The 20,624-nt window shown below is 32.7% G+C and overlaps 1 protein-coding gene across 3 annotated transcripts in view; it reads right to left on the bottom strand.

The window, feature by feature from the left end:
- CDH19 (cadherin 19) overlaps window positions 1-19,778 on the bottom strand; it is a 50,268-nt gene extending 30,490 nt beyond the window's left edge. For 2 of the 3 annotated variants that reach the window (XR_004345395.1, XM_032602782.1), the window contains exons 1-6: window positions 19,504-19,778; window positions 15,963-16,257; window positions 9,242-9,361; window positions 6,055-6,219; window positions 4,154-4,335; window positions 3,162-3,415 (exon numbers count right to left, since the gene is read on the bottom strand). Coding sequence is in view for 2 of the 3 variants with exons in the window: in XM_032602782.1 (XP_032458673.1) it covers window positions 3,162-3,415; window positions 4,154-4,335; window positions 6,055-6,219; window positions 9,242-9,361; window positions 15,963-16,257; window positions 19,504-19,698 (1,211 nt within the window). In the remaining variant the exon portion in view is untranslated. The remainder of the gene's footprint in view (window positions 1-3,161; window positions 3,416-4,153; window positions 4,336-6,054; window positions 6,220-9,241; window positions 9,362-15,962; window positions 16,258-19,503) is intronic. The other variant, XM_032602781.1, reaches the window with a different exon arrangement.
- Between the last annotated feature and the right edge of the window lie 846 nt (window positions 19,779-20,624).

Below are 20,624 nucleotides of genomic sequence, written 5' to 3'. Positions count from 1 at the left end.
GAATCCTAAAGATGCCACCAGAAAACTACTAGAGCTAATCAATGAATTAGGTAAAGTTGCAGGATACAAAATTAATGCACAGAAATCTCTTGCATTCCTACACACTAATGATGAAAAATCTGAAAGAGAAATTAAGGAAACACTCTCATTTACCATTGCAACAAAAAGAATCAAATACCTAGGAATAAACCTACCTAGGGAGACAAAAGACCTGTATGCAGAAAACTATAAGACACTGATGAAAGAAATTAAAGATGATACCAACGGATGGAGAGATATATCATGTTCCTGGATTGGAAGAATCAATATTGTGAAAATGACTATACTACCCAAAGCAATCTACAGATTCAATGTTATCCCTATCAAATTACCAATGGCATATTCTACAGAACTAGAACAAAAAATCTTAAAATCTGTATGTAGACACAAAAGACCCTGAAAAGCAAAAGCTGTATTGAGGGAAGAAAACGGAGCTGGAGGAATCAGACTCCTTGACTTCAGACTATACTACAAATCTACATTAATCAAGACAATATGGTACTGGCATAAAAACAGAAACATAGATCAATAGAACACGATAGAAAGCCAAGAGGTAAACCCATGCACCTATGGTCAACTAATCTATGATAAAGGAGGCAAGGATATACAGTGGAGAAAAGACAGTCTGTTCAGTAAGTGGTGCTGGGAAAACTGGACAGCTACATGTAAAAGAATGAAATTAGAACACTCCCTAACACCATACACAAAAATAAACTCAAAATGGATTAGAGACCTAAATGTGAGATCAGACACTATAAAACTCTTAGAGGAAAACATAGGAAGAACACTCTTCGACATAAATCACAGCAAGATCTTTTTTGATCCACCTCCTAGAGTAATGGAAATAAAAACAAAAATAAACAAATGGGACCTAAAGAACTTCAAAGCTTTTGCACAGCAAAGGAAACCGTAAATAAGACAAAAAGACAACCCTCAGAATTGGAGAAAATATTTGCAAATGAATCAACAGACAAAGGATTAATCTCCCAAATATATAAACAGCTCATGCAGCTCAATATTAAAAAAACAAACAACCCATTCCATAAATGGGCAGAAGACCTAAATAGAAATTTCTCCAAAGAAGACATACAGATGGCCAAGGAGCACATGAAAAGCTCCTCAACATCACTAATTATTAGAGAAATGCAAATCAAAACTCCAATGATGTATCACCTCACACCAGTCAGAATGGGCATCATCAGAAAATCTACAAACAACAAATGCTGGAGAGGGTGTGGAGAAAAGGGAACCCTCTTGCACTGTTGGTTGGAATGTAAATTGATACAGCCAGTATGGAGAACAGTAAGGAGGTTCCTTAAAAAACTGAAAATAGAATTACCGTATGACCCAGCAATACCACTACTGGGCATATACCCAGAGAAAACCATAATTCAATAAGACACATGCACCCCAATTTTCATTGTAGCACTATTTACAATAGCCAGGTCATGGAAGCAACCTAAATGTCCATCGACAGACGAATGGATAAAGGAGTTGTGGTACATATATACAATGGAATATTATTCAGCCATAAAAAGAAACGAAACTGGGTCATTTGTAGAGACACGGATGGACCTAGAGACTGTCATACAGAGTAAAGTAAGTCAGAAAGAGAAAAACAAATATCGTATATTAACGCATGTATGTGGAACCTAGAAAAATGGTACAGATGAACCAGTTTGCAGGGCAGAAATAGAGACACAGATGTAGACAACAAACATATGGACACCCAGGAGGGAAAGCCATGGGCAGGTGGGTGTGGTGGTGTGATGAATTGGGAGATTGGGATTGACATGCATACACTGATGTGTATAAAATTGATGATTAATAAGAATCTGCTGTATAAAAAATAAATTAAATTAAATTAAAAAAAAACAAAAAAACACAACCTCTGTTAATATTTGGGTGTGCTCACTTATTTTTCTCATTTATTTTACATAATATTTTACTTGTAGTAAACATACGACTCTAATGATTTTGTATTATTATTATTTTTTTTGATTTTGTATTATTTTTAAAGAATCATGCCATGTCTTTATGTTCATAAGCATCATTAGAAAGCATTCATCATTCATTGCCTTATTTACACCACTGAGATTAGATATTTAAATTGTTTCTACAATTTTATTATTATAAGGAATAATATAATGAAAGCTTTAATCATGAAAGCATTTTTTAAAATTATGTATTCTTTAGTATTGTCAGAAAAACAAATAGGTTAATATACTCTTTAAAATCTAAACAATTAATTTACTGACTTGTATATACACACACATATATACTTATATTCATTATTAAAGTTCCTGCTAATAAATAGGAACTGTATCTACATATTAGAAGGCAGCATTTTATGATTAGGAATTACAGTGGAAAAGTGGGAGCATCATCTCTCTCAGAAATTTAAAGAAGCTCTTCTTTGTGTCAGTAGCCCTTCCAAAAAGCAAAGCAGTACCCAGCACCTTAATAAATATATGGAAGTTTGTGTAAGTCCCTGGACTGTAAAGTATGGAAAATGGATGAGCAAGGGAAGGTGGTGGAAGGAAACATGTAAAAGGTTTTGCTTTTATTTTTAACCAGAACTATGATGCAAATACAAAAAAAAAAAACAGAAAGAAAATATACTACCTGAATATAACAGACTAATTTAATAGATGGTAAATATTGTTTGATTGCAACACAGAAATTTATTTCTAATTGATTGGACTTACTTCATTTTTACTCCTTTAGCAGTACCCTATAAAAGCTTAGTTTATTTTTGAATATCATTTTAATTAAACAGTGTCTAGATGAACTACATTGTGATCAGCTTTGTTTCTGCTCTGATTTGGCATAATCAAGGGTTTCTTTTCCCTCACCTTCTTACCCCAATTAATAGAGAGTTGACTGCATCTAATTTTAGTTGGTGATTGCCTCTTTCTTGCATGTTTTCAAGTTCTTATTTCACTGCATCTTAACCAATAGTGAGGCTTCCTGTTTCAACTTGTTTAAACTTGCAAATTTTATAAGTACCTTAGAGAGAAATACAGATCTAGATATATCCTTGTTACATTAATATAAAATTTTATTATCAAGCTAATTGTGTTCCCTCATTTACTAATGCAAAGCTGGCCTTCCAGACATACCTGATAGGAGATTTCCTCTGATCTGGATCTGTGGCAGAGACGGTGCCTACAAATGATCCATACGGGCTTCCTTCAAAGATTTCAAATATGTAATACGGGAGGAGGAAAACAGGAGGTTCCTCAACATCTTCCACCTGGATCTTGATGACAGTGGTGGAAGCTTCAGTATGGTATTTCCTGAGCTGCTCATCAACTCGGCGGTTTTTAACTTTTGCTCTAATACGATAGTGGTTCTGGTGTTCAAAGTCTACTTTCTGCAAAGAAATGCAGTGTACACAGAAAACTGGTATCAGTGATTTGAGGAATTACTTAAGAAAAAAAAGGTTTTGTTGTTAAATTAAGTCTCAGTTGCTTTCCAGTTAGGTTTTACTATTTATGTTCTTGGATCCCTCTGATATTTTCAGTAAGTAGTTGTGTAGCAAATCCCTATGTGTATTTTGTTATTTATGTCTATTATAAAATGTTTTGGGTTAATAATTATATTTTTTATCTAGGATTAAAAGTATACTTTTCTGAGTATAAATATGGAGTTGAGAATTAATTTCCTGTTATTTAAGATAATTTCAAAAAGTTTCTCCTGTGTATTAAAATCTTTTTAAAAAACTACAATATAATTCAAAAGATCTCGGTAACAATTAACTCTCTCATCAATTATATTTGAAATATATAGATATAAAATATAAATGAGCTTTTTTCTTTATTTTTTCAGAAGTATCTTGCATAAAACTGATAATTAGCTATTTGTATATTATTATTTGTAATTAATACTAAAATGTAGGTAATAATCATATATGTTAATATTCTAAAAAATGAAATATCTTAGAATTTTTTATAAAAGCACATATATCTTTTCTTTTGCTCCCTAAACTAAATCACAGGGTCTTATTTTAATTACATAACAAAGCAAAAACTAACTGGTTACACAAAATATATATGTATTTCTGATTTGATTTTGCATTATTATGCAAAACAAATAATTTTAATGCATCTACCTTTTTTAATATAATTATTCCTTCTTGGGTCTCGTTATTAGTAATGACATCGAACGTTTTTGAATCATCTTCTATGCTGTAATCCATTTCTGCATTCTCTCCTATGTCATTATCATACGCCATGATTTTTCCAATCGACATCCCAACAGATGCAGATTCAGAGACAGTCAAGCGATATAAACCTTTAAAAACAAAATTCAGGATATTCTGCACAGATAATTAATGTAAAAAACTCCTAAATATAGCACCCTCCCTTAATTATGGGCTGTCGGAAAAACCATACCCACCCTTTTCACCAATTACTTGTTCTAAATACCTCTCTCTGTTGCTCTCTCTCTCCCTTTATTTTTTTGCAATCTGAACATTTCCCTCATATCTTTTTGAGTATCTATTATTTTCTCTTAAATACATCTTAGGAAGTCCTTTCACCAGTACATATAATTTCCAAATTTCTATTCATATGTATACCTTCTCAATATTCTTAGGTTTATTTTTATTGTATCCTTCCACCATGCCAAATTAAATTTAATAAAAATAGTTTTTCAATTTCACTCAAGAATTCTCTGATACCTAAAATAACCAATAAATATTGAGTTGGCCAAAAGGTTCATTTGGGTTTTTCCATAAGATGTTACAAAAAAGCCTGAACGAACTTTTTGGCCAACCCAATATAAGTTTGAATTAAAGACGGTAGAGTCCAAAAACAAATAGTTGAGTTCTAAGGGTAACAGTTTGACTTTGAGAATCTGAGCCTGGATTGCATTAATTCCATTCCATTAGTGGAAGTGGAAAAGAAAGATATGGAATATTATGCAACCATAAAAAGAATGAAATAATGCCATTTGCAGCAACATGGATGAACCTAGAGATTATCATACTAACTGAAGTAACTCAGAAAGAGAAAGACAAATACCATAAGATATCACTTATATGTGGAATTTAAAATGTGACACAAATGAACTTACCTATGAAACAGAAACAGACTCAGAGACATAGAGAACAGACTTGTGGTTGTCAGGAGGATGGGGGTAGGGGAGGGATGGATTGGGAGTTTGAGGCTAGCTGATGCAAACTATTGTATATAGAATGGATAAACAACAATGTCCTACTGAATAGTACAGGGAACTATATTCAATATCCTCTGATAAACCATAAAGGAAAAGAATATCAAAAAGAATTATATATATGTATAACTCAATCACTTTTCTGTACAGTAGAAATTAATACAACATTGTAAATTGACTGTATCTCAATAAAATAAATTTTAAAAAGAAGAAAAAGAGAGAGAAAGATGAAGTCAGATGACCCCATTGTTTTGGTCACAAGAAAATAATGGCAGTTATATTTGAAATACATAGATATAAATATAAATAAGGTTTTTTCTCTTTACTTTTCAGAAGTAACTTGCATAAAACTTACAAAGAACTAGTCATTCATATATCATTTGTAATTTATGCTAAAATGTACAAAATAATCACAGGTGTTAATATCCTAAATAATAAATCTTTTTAGAATTAAAAAAAGGAGCATGTTCAGTATAATTTTTCTTTAAAGGGATTCTTGACTTCCTTAGTAGCATATAGCAAGTCATTCCACAGACTGCTTTGTGAGATTTTCCTTTTTTAAGTGGAAGAAATGTTACTTTAAAGTTCGTAATATTTTGCTGTTTTCAGGTAGTAACAGTTTAACTGTGCTACCATGTCTCTTTCATTGTGGGAAAATTAAAAGAACCGTTTATTTGATTGTACAAATTAAAAATTGCCAACAAGTTAATCTGGAGGAAAGAGTGACACTACCCTAAATCTGAAAGCAGATGCTTTAAGCACTTTGCTAAATCAAGACTTAGTTTGTGCTATTTCCCATACTTTCAAAAATTATTTATTAGAATCCTTTTTACTTACTGTCTTTAAATATAGGCTTATTGTCATTAACATCAGAAAGTTTGATTAATACACTTGTCGTTCCAGACAGTGCTCCAGGCAGACCAATCATGTCTTTGGCTTGAATAATCACCCAATACTCATCTTGCAGTTCTCTATCCATTTTAGAAGATATTCTTATGACTCCTTTAAAGACATAATAAACTATAATTATTATTTCATTATTAACCATGGCATCTTCCTAGTTAATTTCTTAAGAATTCAAGCATAAAATCATTCTTTTGACACATTTTGAACCACTACAATGTGTTAGATGCTGCCCTGGAGAAAAAAATACAACAATAATAAGTCAATCACCACCTCTGCCTAAAGTTTAGAGTGGCCATCACAATACTAATAGTAGTGGAATCTTAATAAAATACTATGTTAAGATAAACCACAGGGAGAGAAGAAGAATGTCTTATTTTTAACTCAACTTATTTTCTGCTTTCTTCTCTAACATAATATTAGGGCTCTACAATTAACTTTTCCCCTAAACTTAGAAGAAGTTAGTTTATTATGGATACATGTAAAAATATAATACCAAACTTATGCAAAAATATTGTGCACCTGTGATGTTCAATTTATTTTGAGTCATAATATATGAAGAAGAGCTGATTTTTGAATCATAGTTATTCATAATCCACCAACAGAGATATTCATATCCATATTGAACCATGGAAATGTTGTAATAAGTGTCCACTTTCTATAAAATTATTTAGTAAAAAGTTAATCATCACTGAAAACATTCTAGGAAAAATTTAAGGTGGTGAATAGAAGGGTTGTAATCCTAAAGATTTGGGGAACACATAATACAAATATAAGAAAGAGAATGGCTAATCTTTAAATATGTCTGGGGAAAAAGTGTTAATTAAAAAATTGTGATACCTGTAAAAAAAATAAAAGGACAAATTGGACCACATTATGATGAGATTTTAATTGTGGACTGAAGTGTTTCACAACTATACTCTATTATATGAATCAGTATGGAAACCATGGAATATATGAAACAGATGCTCCTAATAACTCCCTGTGTGTGACTCAACAGAGAATTGTGTTTCCTATTAGCAAAGGAGAATAGTATTAGAGTATTAGGTGTAGAGATTAGTCAGAGAGTGAGACGAACACAGAGGCCTTCACTTCCCATGTATGGAGGCTTCAATCAACTTTGCTGACTTTATTTTCAACCTGTCTTCTTACCTTCAGAATGGATAAAGGACATATATTCCTAGATCCTCTTACACACTCGAAAACTTACCACTTCTGTGCTTTGGCTTCCAATTGTCTTGCTGTCGGCTCTACTGCTCCTCCATTAATACAATTAATTGCTTTAGCTAATTTTCTCAATATGTTTAAGAAGTCAGTGAGGGCTGGAGGAACAGACAGTGCTCAAAATGGTTGTGAAGATCCAGTGTCACCCAGCACACATCTACTACACAATAGCCCATTTTCTATTCTCCTCCTCGGTGCTTTTTCACATTGGTGTCTAGTTAGTCTAAGAGCTTAAACACTCTCCTTTCTCAGGAATTTCCTACACATTCTTCCCATAACCTAGAATGCCTTCCATGCTCTCCTCACCTTGGTCACGTCTCAGCTCAGCATTCTGGTTTCAGTGTATTCTGCCTTGGCCACATAATATGAAGGAGTTCTTACTTTCTTCTATTGAACCTTGTTTATTTCACTTCATAATATTCACAAACTTACTGCATGTATTTATTAATACACAAATGTTTAATATTTATTTGTAAGTTCCAAGAGAAAAGAGTCCTTGTTGCTTTCCTTTTATTATTATTTGTTTTTGTTTTTGTTTTTGTTTTTTGCGGTACGCGGGCCTCTCACTGTTGTGGCCTCTCCCATTGCGGAGCACAGACTCCGGACGCGCAGGCTCAGCGGCCATGGCCCACGGGCCCAGCCGCTCCGCGGCATGTGGGATCTTCTCGGACCAGGGCATGAACCCGTGTCCCCTGCATCGGCAGGCGGACTCTTAACCACTGCGCCACCAGGGAAGCCCTATTATTATTTTTTAATGTTGCAATGGTGTCCTGCTGTAAACCTAGTATACTGTACAATGCCTGTTGCATATTCAATCCTTCTCGACCAAAATTGTGTAAGGGAATGTCTTAAGGTATCTATTGCATGTATTAAAATAACTTTAACCTGTACTTTCAGAATAATAGAAACTAGGTATTATCCTGGGGAGAATTAAGAATATAGTCACTCAAATCATATTTTTCAGATTCTGATTCTCAAAAGAAACTTGATTGATAAAGGCTGACCTATTTAATACTTGCTAAATGAATGAATCAATAACAAATGCTTAAAGTCCCAACACATGCTTTAATTTTTTAAAGCTTTTCATGTCATCAAGATGGAAATAATATTTGTCTCATTAACAATCACAGAATTTTATTGCTTTTGGAACTTGCCACATTCTTGGTTGGTTAGTCAGGTTGTTTTTTTTTTTCTCATCTTTAGATACTATAAGCTCATTTATATGGGTTTAATCTTTGTAGTGACCAAAGCAATCAATATTTGTTCAATCAATGTCACATAATTCTTAACTGTTTAATAGATGTAAATAACTAAGAGCAATTTTTAAATTTATTTTATAAAGTATTCAATTGATTAACAGAAATTGGAGAAGGACAGAAAAAGCAAATGTTGTATTCATGTGAATCAAAAAGACATAAAATACAGAACTATTTTTTTTTAAGTTCCTACACCCAGCCATAAACTCAGCTTAATCTCATTCTGGCTGGGTGTACAGGTGGAACTCTGTGATTTTAATTTGCATTTCCATGATGAGTAATGAGGTTGAGCAATTTTAATATGCTTGCAGGCTTTTTGTTTGTCGATTTTTTGTCAATTGCTTGTAAATGTCTTTTCCCCATATATTTAAATTGGGTTGTCTGTAATTAATTTGTAATAATCCTTAAGTATGTTTTATATCCCATACACAAATCATTTGTGGTATGGGGGTGAAAAATCCAATCTCCCAACCTTAGAAAAACCAGCTAAAAGATTAAAAATAATTAAATGCTTAACATTACAACCCATTTATCTATTGAAACATCAGGTCTACTTTACAACATGTTTGTAGGCAGAGAACTTCTGCTCTGACTTTGCCTTAGAATCATGTTGAATTGCACTTTGTTTCTTCCAGGAATACCTGTTGTTGGTTCAATGGAGAAATATGGTTGGCCTTGTCGTAAGCTGTACAGGAGACGAGCATTATTGCCACTTGAAGGGTCATCAGCATCACTTGCTGTCACCTGGATGACAAATGTTCCTGAAGAGAAAATACATAGTTACAAGAAATTAAGCCTATGGTCTTCTTGAAAAACGGATTCCAGTTCTGTAAGGTATTCTTTCTTTAGCAAGGAGGATGATGATATGCAATTAAAGACTAGTCCTCCCTGTTCTGAATTATAAAACAAGCATCTTTCTGTATAGACAAGAAAATATAACCTTATACAAAATAACCCTAATTTCCATACACCATATAGAGTTTTAAATATGTGAATCCATGATCTAATGAAATATAACTATTAAACAACCCGTTACAATATGTAATTAAGGATCATTTAAAGATGTGTTATTAGCAGAGGAATCAAAGGGAAATTAGAAACAGTTTTCTTCAAAAAACTATGTTGTGACCTCTACCTCAAAAAATTACAGAATATTAGTAAAATATTAATAAAGATTATTGAAATGATCTCGACATAGTGTGAAGATGAGCATAATTATTTGGCTTGCTTCATCCCCTTCTGTAAAATGCCTACTTTCTTTAAAGATTTTTTTTAAAGTGCAAAACAAAATCTACCAGATTGATAAGGTAAGTATTCTCATTAAAATTCAGTAACAATCAATAAAACTCATGGGAAATAAGTCTTTGTATGTTTAAAATTAATGGTCAAATTAAAAATATTTCTTTAATGAGCTTTTAAATTATTTTTATGTAAACATGGAATCTAGCATTATGGGTCTTGTTGGAAATCCACATCTTTTGAAACACTATGTTCTATGTCAATAAGAATGGCAACACAAATGGCACTAAATCAAATAGGCTTGTGATTTTATATGAAATTAGCATTATGAAGTTTTTCATTACAATCTAATTTTATAAACTGACACATTCTAACATGAAGCCATTCTATGCTTCAGTAATAAAAATGTTGAAACTTTTATTGTGGTCCTCAATTGCATGTATTGATAGTATTTGCTATTTTGTTTTAGAGTTGTTATGTTAGTTATTTAATGCTTGTTTTATACTGTCCTCCACTCAACATGTAGACACTCATTAGTTTCAGGTGTTTTAAATACAGTCCTGCCATTTGAGAAAACATGGTTGGACCTTGAGGGCATTATGCTAAGTCAAAGGCAGAGTATGCAATGAATTATATGAGGAATCTTAAAAGAAAAAAAAAAAAAAGCAGAACTTACAGAGACAGTGGATTACTGGTTACCAGGGTCTTGGTTGTAGGGGAATTGGGATGTTTGTCAAAGGGTACAAACTTACAGTTAGAATATGAATAAGCTCTGGGGAGATTATGTACCTTATAGTGATTATAGTCAGCAATACTGTATTATATACTTCAAAGTTGCTAAGAGACTAGATCTGAAATGTTTTCACCATGGAAATGATAATCATGTGACATGATGGAAATGATAGCTAAGGCTATAGTGGTAACCACACTGCAATATATAAATGTATGAAATCAGCACATTGTATGACTTAAACTTAGACAATATTATCAATTATATCACAATAATACAAATACTAAATAAATCAATAGATAGATATATCCCTGTAGGAATCGTAAAGAATTATTCCAACAAAAGGCTTCTTAGAGACCATTTCTATCAGTTTGTAATAGGTAAGTCTTGTTCTTTTAACTATGCTTCTATGCACTCATCCATTTCCTTCCCTTACATTTCCTCATGATGTCTCCATTTCATTTATTTCTATCAGGGTTTCCTGTCTCTAGTTTGCAGAACTAGACCACCTGTATTTGGCCTCAGGAACAATAGTCAAAATCATTGTACTGTTAGTTGTTGACCAAGAGAAATTTTTAATTAAGACTTTAGATTTCTTAGTACCATACAAATGAGAATCAGGAAGACCAAGAAAATGCACTGACTCATAGACCACCCATACTTCATTTCTAGAGACAAGAGCTATGGAGTTAGGTTGTTTTTCCCAGTTCAGTTTATTTTAAAGCCCATTTTAATCGACACTTCATTTACTTCTAACCAAAACATACCTCTTCAATGTCCTAATATGTCATGACCTTTTTCTCTACTAAATGGAAAACTTAATGTAATATATTAATGTCACAAAAAATAATTTCTTTGCGTGTGTGGGGTAAATCCAAAAAAGTCAAACTCAGAAAATTTAGTGGATAAAAATATGACATTATAAATATTCAGAATAACTCTCTCATGCGAATTTGTTAGGGAGTTCAATTTCTAGGAAAATAATTATTGTTCTCCCTTGTAAGACCCACTGCACTTTTAAATTAAAAGTAGCAATCCTACAGAACTGGCATAATTCTACAGTGTTTCAATGTTTCAAACAGTGCTTGATAATGAACCATTGATGACTAACCAGTGATTCATTTTTTATGTTTGTGAGTGAGTGTGTGTGTGTGCATGTGCGTGTGTGTGTGTGTGTGTGTGTGTGTGTGTGAAATCTTGTGTCTGTGAATCTTACTATAAACTTACCACGGAAAAAAGAAATGTAAAATAAATTAAGATGATACAAATATGCAGCAGAATTTCCAAAAGTTCATTGCATAAAGTTTGCTTTATTCTTACTCATAATTTGTAAATGTCGTCTATTAAATTCAGAAGGACTTTAGCAATGTTCAATTCTTACATCACTCTGATGATCTCATTTTATTTTCTTCAGTTGTTTCAGTCTTTCCTTTTTTCCTGTTTCAGTTTTATTGACATTACAATTCATTAAATACAGATTAAGCAACTTTAAACCCTCTAAATATTTTCTAAATGTTTTTTCTAAAAAAGTCAATAGAGAGAAGTTATCCTGTATAATTTCCTAATCAGTAATTTAAATACTGTAGAAATCTTCAAAAAACAGTCAAACATAAATAAATAGTAAGAATAAATAAACATCAAAGCAATTAAGGAATACAAAAATATTTGATAATATTTTGTATATTTATGTTTTCCATGAGGACTTGTCATGTGTAAGAGGAATTGTGCATTCACTCGCAGTTAGGTATGCTCTACTATAGTGCATACAAAGTTGAAAAAATCACTATGAGGCCAATAATGTGGCTTTCATGGAAATAATCAATAATTGTTTCACAGTTCCCCCTTCCTTGTGTCACCAGTTAAATATAGGCAACAGACACTTAGTTGTTGAGTATCATCTTTAATGTGCATTACTGACTCGATCAATGTATGAAGCATGGTACATGTCACATATATAATCTAACCTGTTTAGTCTCTCTTTATTCATTTTACTGTGCTCTCACTAAAAGTGACAACGTTGGGTTTATTACATTAATGGATCAAAAATTAAATTCTCTCTAAATTATATTAGAAATAAATGTATTTCTAAAGGATAAATGGTCTATATGTACATTAATGAAAGATATCTTATGCAGACTATTTTAACCTGAAATATATTACCAGAAGGATATTCTTCATACATATTTACATTATTTAATAGGTTTCTTAGCTTAACTGTGTTTTATCATATAGTGTACTGGGTTATAACTAGCCCTCTTTCAGATTTAACCATGTCTTAAAACAACTTTATTCACTGCCCACATGTCTCACACACTTTTCCTCACACACCATGAAAGAAGCTGCAAGTAAAAAAAGTAGATGTCTACCAAATTAACTCTGGCTTGTTGTAATGAAGGTACTAATAAAATTTTTTAAAAATTAAAAATCAGGGACAAATGCTTCTAGGACAAGATGCCAGAAAAGAAAAAATAGGGTTTAGTAGGGCTGCCATAGGTAGAACTGGAAATCTGATCGCCCTACTTTAGAACACCGGTGACAATGCAAAATGATCACAATGATTATGTGTAAAGGGAAGGGCCAATAACCCAGAACGAATATGTGTATACTGAATCCTCTCACCCTTAACTCTTATTATTCCACCTTAAGACACCATCCTGTAATTAGAATTGAATAACTGATGGCAACTCTTAAAAATTTAAATTGACTAGATTCATGAAATTGAATTAGCAAGGAATGTAGACCAGAGAGTGGGAAAAGCCTTCTCTTGGTGACTGAAGGATCCAAAGGTCATTGTGAGCCTCTGAGTTGAGTCAGCATAGCTTGATCACAGATGGCCAAACTATTTGGAAATGCAAAGAGCCAATGATGGACTCTTGCAGCCTGAAGATCTCTTAAATCAGTTGGTATCTACCCTGTTAAGTGAACAAAAGTTTAATTCTAAAAAATTATTGTCTCAGAATCAGATTTTAATAAAAGTAGTTTCTCAGTTTACTTGTTCCTATAATAAACTTCAACATAGTATGTTGTAATATATCAATTCTGCATTCTATCCATTACATTGATAGTTGATATTGTTTGCCTATATTACCCTTGAGAGATTTTCTTCAAACATGCAAAATTTAAATCAGTTGTGTCTTTCTAGATAGCTTTCTAGAATCTTAAATCTAGTTTTTGCAAAGGACTTTATAAAAATAAATTTAAGACGATATTTGACTATGCCCACTTTATCAGACATATCATATTGCAAAAACTTATTTTACACAGGTGATGCAGCATGTAAACTTGTACCAAATGCTTGAGAAATAATAACGTTGATTTTATTCAACCTCAAAGCAGCTTCCACAGAGTTGGAGGATCTCTTCTTGTGCAACGTCTCTCCTCGTGTCTTTCTTTCTTACATGACTGACCAATCTCATTGATTCTAATTCAGCAGTCAACTAAGTTCTAACAGTTTGGTCACCCTGTATGTTTGCCTTTTCTCTACCTAAATTCTCTACTAAGGGGATCTCATCCTTTGTCATGCCCTCCATGCCAGCAATATGCCAATAACTCCAATACTGATATATGCAATTCTCCTCACCCTGCAATGGAATTTTTTTCCCCCAGAACATGGCATGGCTGGCCCCTTTGTATCATTTCCTTCAAATGTCACCTCCTAAATGTCCCCGTTTCCTCCAGTCAATTAATCATCATCATACTTTACCCATACTTAACACTTTAATAACATACAATGTCAAATATTACCTGACTTATTTAAAAGAGTTATTTACTGTTCGTGTGCTATAACTAAAATATAAGTTCCATACTAGCCGTTACTTCATATATTTCCTTTACAACTGAATCCCCAGTCTTACAAAAAGTTCCTAGAACATGTGAGGTCCATAACATATGCTAGTTGAAGAAGAAGGAGGAAGAGGAGGAGAGAAAGGAGGAGGAGGAGAAGAATGGAAAGAGGAAAAAGAAATATCACTGCCGGACTTCCCTGTGGCTCAGTGGTTAAGAACCTGCCTGCCAATGCAGGGGACACGGGTTCAAGCCCTGGTCCGGGAAGATCCCACATGCCGCAGAGCAACTAAGCACGTGTGCCACAACTACTGAGCCTGTGCTCTAGAACCCGCGAGCCACAACTACTGAGGCTGCGTGCCACAACTACTGAAGCCCACGCACCTAGAGCCTGTGCTCCACAACAAGAAAAGCCACCACAATGAGAAACCTGCACACCCCAATGAAGAACGGTCCCCGCTTGCCACAGCTAGAGAAAGCCTGCGCACAGCAAAGAAGACCCAGTGCAGCCAAAAATAAATAAATAAATAAACAAACAAATAAATAAATTTATTTTAAAAAAGAAATATATCACTGCCTAGCTATCAAATAGGACAATATTAATGTGCCAATTATATCTAAGGACAGTTGGTCTTGATACATGCTACACAGCTAAATTTGTTTAGGCTGTTGTTAAAAACCTATGTTCTGAATACATGTAGAAATAGGTCGTTAAATCATTACCTGGAATGTTAAAAAAAATGAAGAATCAGGAAAATATATAATGGAATATACATTTTTAGACTTCCTGGCTAATGAATCAAATGTTTAAGTAAGGCAGTTTTAAAGCACATTAGCATAATTTTAAAATGACAATTATTAAATCACATTGAAGTTTATCATACTTAAGTAAATTTTGTGAATTAAATTTTACTATCTGTTGTATTATTAAACTCTTCTGACAAAGAATGAGTGGACAAATTTTGTATAACCATACCATGATTTTCCCCCTATTGGAAAGACATGTCTGATTTCCAAGGCAGTCAATTATTACATCTCATGGAAAGCATTCTCTTCTACAAGTATTATATTTAAAATATTTATTAAAGTGACATTGGGTTTGAAAAAGAACTTAAAAATGGATATGGCTAAACAGAGGTCTTCAACCATTTTGTTTTGTTTTTAATTTTCATGTTCCATTGTTTGGATGCATCTAGGATTCTAGTCTTATAAATTGGTTTCTCCTGTTTTTATGTGTGACTCTTTCAGGATGATCTTATGTATTTTTTGAGATACAAAAGAATAGTTTGTTTTGGAAAGTAAATTCTTTTATTGAAGAAACCAATAAGTGAACAAGCTAAAGAATTTTATGTATACTCAAATAAACACTTCTTTCTATTGAAGACTGAAATTATATTTTAACAAGACAAATTATTTATTAATATATAGTATAATTATTTACAAGATTTTAATCATTTGTCTAATTTTTCAAATATTTTACTTAACACATTTGCAGAAGGAAGTACCTGTGTAGAATGGTAAATAATTCGCTTCCAAAACATATGCTCAAAATTTTAAATCTGCTTTCATTGTTAATAGGTACATCTTTGATGTAAATTAATATGCAATACCTTCTGGAGACATCTCTGGTACAATGGCCTCATAAGGTTCATCTAGGAATTTTGGTTCATTGTCATTGATATCCGACACTCTGATGACAAACTCAGACTCAGGTTCCATAGCCCTTCCAGTAGTGGTGTCTATTACCTGGGCTCTTAGAGTGTAGAGGGACCGTTCCTCTCTATCAAGCTTCTGTACAGCATATATGTCACCTGTTCTTTCATCAATGACAAAAATACTTCCAGCTCCAGCTCCCAAAAGCTTGTACTGGAAAGAGTTGTTTCCATTGTCTAAATCAGATCTTAGCTGCAAGTGCAAAGAGAGATAATTTACTTTCCAAACATGTTAAGACAAATTTTAATCATTGCATCTTCATGTCTGTTAATTATTCCCCAAGTTAAAAATTCCATATAATTCCCATAGTATATTAAGTGAGGTAAAATGTTAAGTTTAAGATTAAAATCTATCACCAGGCAGAGAAGTCTTTGAATTTTCAACGTAAAGTGCTATACAAAGTTCATTACTCTAAACAGATGATTCTAATTAGAAACTATAATGATTGGAAAACAAAGCCCCTTTTATACATTATGCACAAAAAAGTTGGTTCGTGTTTACTCTATATGATTACATTTTTAGTCACTAAAACCATACTCTCAAATATTTATATTAGATGGGGGCCTAGAGACAGAGAGATAATGATCTAAAATAAATTTAAACAGTGATGTTCTATCTCTAGGCTAAAAACACATAGAAAACATGGAAATATTAGTAAGAAAATTAGGGAGCATGTTGAGAAGATGATAATAATCTCAATCATCCATAAAATCTACAAATTGCTTTATATTAGTTTTCTCAATTAATCCTCATGCATTCATTGTAAAATACACATAATTGATATAATAAATTCTTTCAATAGAGAAAGAAAATGATAGTGAAAATTTTAAAAACTTTCACAGCGTCACATGGTTTTGGGGTAGAATTATGATTTACACCAAAAGGCCAGTTTGATCTCAGATCCTCCCCTGCAAACCAGTACCTAACATGGTCTTTTAGTCCTTGAGTTTTAGCCAAATTAACTCTAACTCTTCCTTTCCAACATAGGTCACTCAGTTCTCAAATGTACTTCTTTTGTCCTCACTATTTTATTTATTTAAGAGCAAAGTAACTTTGTTCATTATTCATAGTGTGAATGGAATTTTGAATTTTATATATAAAAAAGATGTTATGATATAGGTAACATTGTATGATTTTTCATATCCAACTTATTTTTACATAAAGAAAGGAAGCATTAGAGAATAATCTCTTAATTATTGTGAACCCATGGTTTCCTTGATTCACCATTTATGAATATACCCTTCTGCAAAGTAAGAGCTTCTCTGAAAATTTACAAAGTTAGCCAAAAAATACAACCTTAATTTCATAATTTTTCTGATAGCTTGAAGTACAATATATTATTCTGGACTAATTAATAATTTTTTCTATGTGATTGTGGAGAATATCTAAAGATATCTAAAACAACTAATTTTAATAATGTGTTGAACATCACTGCTCTACAATGAAAGAACCAAATTGGAGATAATAAAAAGATAATAAAAAAGAGTTACAGCTTTTAAAATTTGAAAGTCCTTCATTACTCATAAAAGTGAAATCCCCATGCCCCAGTGATAAGAAATTGTGGAAAACAAATGTATTCTCCAATAAGTATACCAAATGAAAGCAATGCATATCCCCTGGTTTCCAAATATTATTTCAATGTAGTTTGAAAATTTGAATGTTAGAATGAAGACAAGTCAAATTCAGTCATGAATAAATGTATTTCAAGTATATTCGTGTTAATTTTCATAGATCAGTGAGCTTGATCTTTTTAAGGACCCATATTTAATTTTTTAAAAAATTGAACATCTTCCTCTTGTTGTCACTAAATGCATAAGTTAAACACATTTCAATTTTGTGGATTCTAGTGTTATAAAATTTTCTGTATTTCCATTCAAAAATATTTTTTCAATTACATAGTTACTATCAATTTGGCAAATCAATATGACTAAATTTTTACCTAATTGTGCTTTCCAAATTTAATCTCTTTTAACAAACAGATCAAAAAGAAAGTTATTTTGGACACATCAACTACATTTTATTTTTACCAGCTCTGTTATTATAAGCATGTACGTATTCATTATTACTCTATTTTAAACCAGTTACCTGCATGTGGTTTAAGTTTAATGAGGCTGTTTAGAGGAAAAGATATCTGTTAGAATACTTTCATAAATATTTTTACAGAATGAAAAAGAAGCAAAATAAACCACTATATGAAAGGAGGAAATGGGAGATATGTGTAGGGAGCAGAAAAACAAAACCCAGAAAATGTGAGTTATTCAGTGACTAGTCCCTGTTCTGACTGCATTGATGCACTTCCCTGTAGAACCACTAACATTCGCCTGCCAATAGTAGCATGTCTCCTTATTCAGTGGTGGGAGAGCCTATGGGGGTCTGTGGAGTCCACTGTAAATATGGCTAGAGACTCAGGTAACTAGCAGACACTTAACAACAGACCTCACACTGTTCTGCCTGTGCTTTACCTGGAGTTATCTTAGAAAATAAAAAGGGATGAGAAGTATTACTTATAGCAGACAGGCACACGCGCGTGTGGGTGCATATGCGCACGCGCGCGCGCACACACACACACACACACGATTGAAATCTGTTTGCCTAAAACCTTAATCTAGGCCTTTGGACGAATGAATCATATATTTGGCTGATGGGACAGATGAATCCATATGGAATCCAGACAACACACTAACACTGCAGCTCTCCTAAAAGGGCTAGAAAAAGAGAGTTAATAAATTTTGAGTGTTTCACACTTTGGGCCCAATTAAATTTTAGTGTCAGTTAATTAGTGGTTAAACTTATTTCAGTACATTCATCCAGAGAAAGAGCCTTACAGAGAAGGACATGATATTATAACTACCTCTGTTTGAAGAAAATCAAATAATAGTAAAACCCAAAAACATAAATAGGAAATGTTTTTTCTCATGTAGGAAATTTTCTTAAAATGTATTCTTATAAGAAAATGAAATAATTATTTGTTTTACTTCAACTTCACTAATCAAATGAAGTGTGTAGGCTCTTGAAGCTACATAACTGTAAAAGGACTTGGTATTAATCTGCTTCATTAAAAATTAATGAGGGGTAAATCAACACCTACTTAGCATAATGGAAAATCAGGCTAAATACCGTTGGTAAACATTACTGTTCTCTGTGTGGTGGCTTTGATCCATTAGCAAAAATAACACCGTCACATTTCCAGATGTTGATAAATGCTGCAACTTTGTATGAGGTTAAAGTGAAATTTAAAAACCAGAGCTTTCCCTCTTCTTCAAGTTTTTGCGACTATTTTAGGTGCTTGCAAATATAACAATCAATTATGCTGGTGTTTGAAGCTTTCTAATGTTTCCACTAAGAAAAACGGAGAATTCATCAAATACCGAAGCCTCCTCCACTCTTTCGATCAGATTTACAAGGTTATTTCCTGTAGCACTTTCAGAAAATCAGTACCTGGCCAATGTGATGTCTAGTCTTATTCATTTCTTCTGGTACAAAAAACTGGTTCCACATCCAGCCCCGCCTCACTCTCAAATGAGATCCCGCTGGGTGCTTAACTTCCTCTGTTTTAGAGTTTTCTGTTGCTATAAGGCAAGGCAATAGGAGAGGAATTCCCAACATATAAGGCAGCAATAAGCAGCAATTCATTCTGATCTTGATTCCAACTGGTATTCTTCAGAGAAACAGTATGTTGCAAACAAAAATCTTATGTTCCCTTGTAATATTTTTAACTCTTAGGTATCTTTCATATTCCTAGAGAACAAAAAACAAAACAAAATTCTCGACATTTAAAAAATAACATTTTCTCGCATAATTGTTAAAGACATGATACAACTTTTGCATTTGTAAAAGTGGAACAGAAATACACACTCATCTTCCAGTTAAGCTACTTAATTATGTTTTGTAACTCAGCAATAATTTGAATGGTACAATTACAGATTTCTGCTCATTGTAGTCATAAATTTGCCTGAAGGTTGAAAAGTTGCTCTAGCAATCTCCTTGATTGATAACTGACACTGAGATATTTTTGAAAATTTAACCTGCTTACTTCTTCCTTTCTATCTCAGTAAAATTCAAACTATCCAATTAAATCAACCATCAAGCCAGGGAAAAATGTGACATTTTTCCTCTTTTTCAATAGATACGCTTTGTCATCCAGTTTCCCATGATATGGTATTTTACATAGCTAATTAAATAGACAAAATGGCAATTCAACTTAAAATCTGGGGGATTTAAACATTTACACCGATTTATACTGATGTTATAAAACATCATGTGAATAGAAATCCTGTTAAGATATTTTTATATTGCAAAAGATATGAAAGAAATGTTTTTCATCTTAACAAAGAAATAAAGCCATTTTAAAAAAAATAAATGAAAAATTACAGTGCTTGGGTAAAATGGCTGAATGTTTATAATATGTAAAATGGAGATGAAAGGTATCTTTTAGTATGTAAATATTAAGACAAAAAACTCAAGCTACTGACTTTTCCATTTAAAATTTTCCATTTACCTGATACTGATCATACCAGCTCTCCATGATATGATTGGTAATTCTCACCCTTATATGAAAC

The sequence above is a fragment of the Phocoena sinus genome, chromosome 14 (assembly GCF_008692025.1).
Source record: "Phocoena sinus isolate mPhoSin1 chromosome 14, mPhoSin1.pri, whole genome shotgun sequence".
Lineage (NCBI taxonomy): Eukaryota > Metazoa > Chordata > Mammalia > Artiodactyla > Phocoenidae > Phocoena > Phocoena sinus.
The sequence above is the reverse complement of the archived record's forward strand: the minus strand, read 5'-3'. Positions and strand labels throughout refer to the sequence as shown.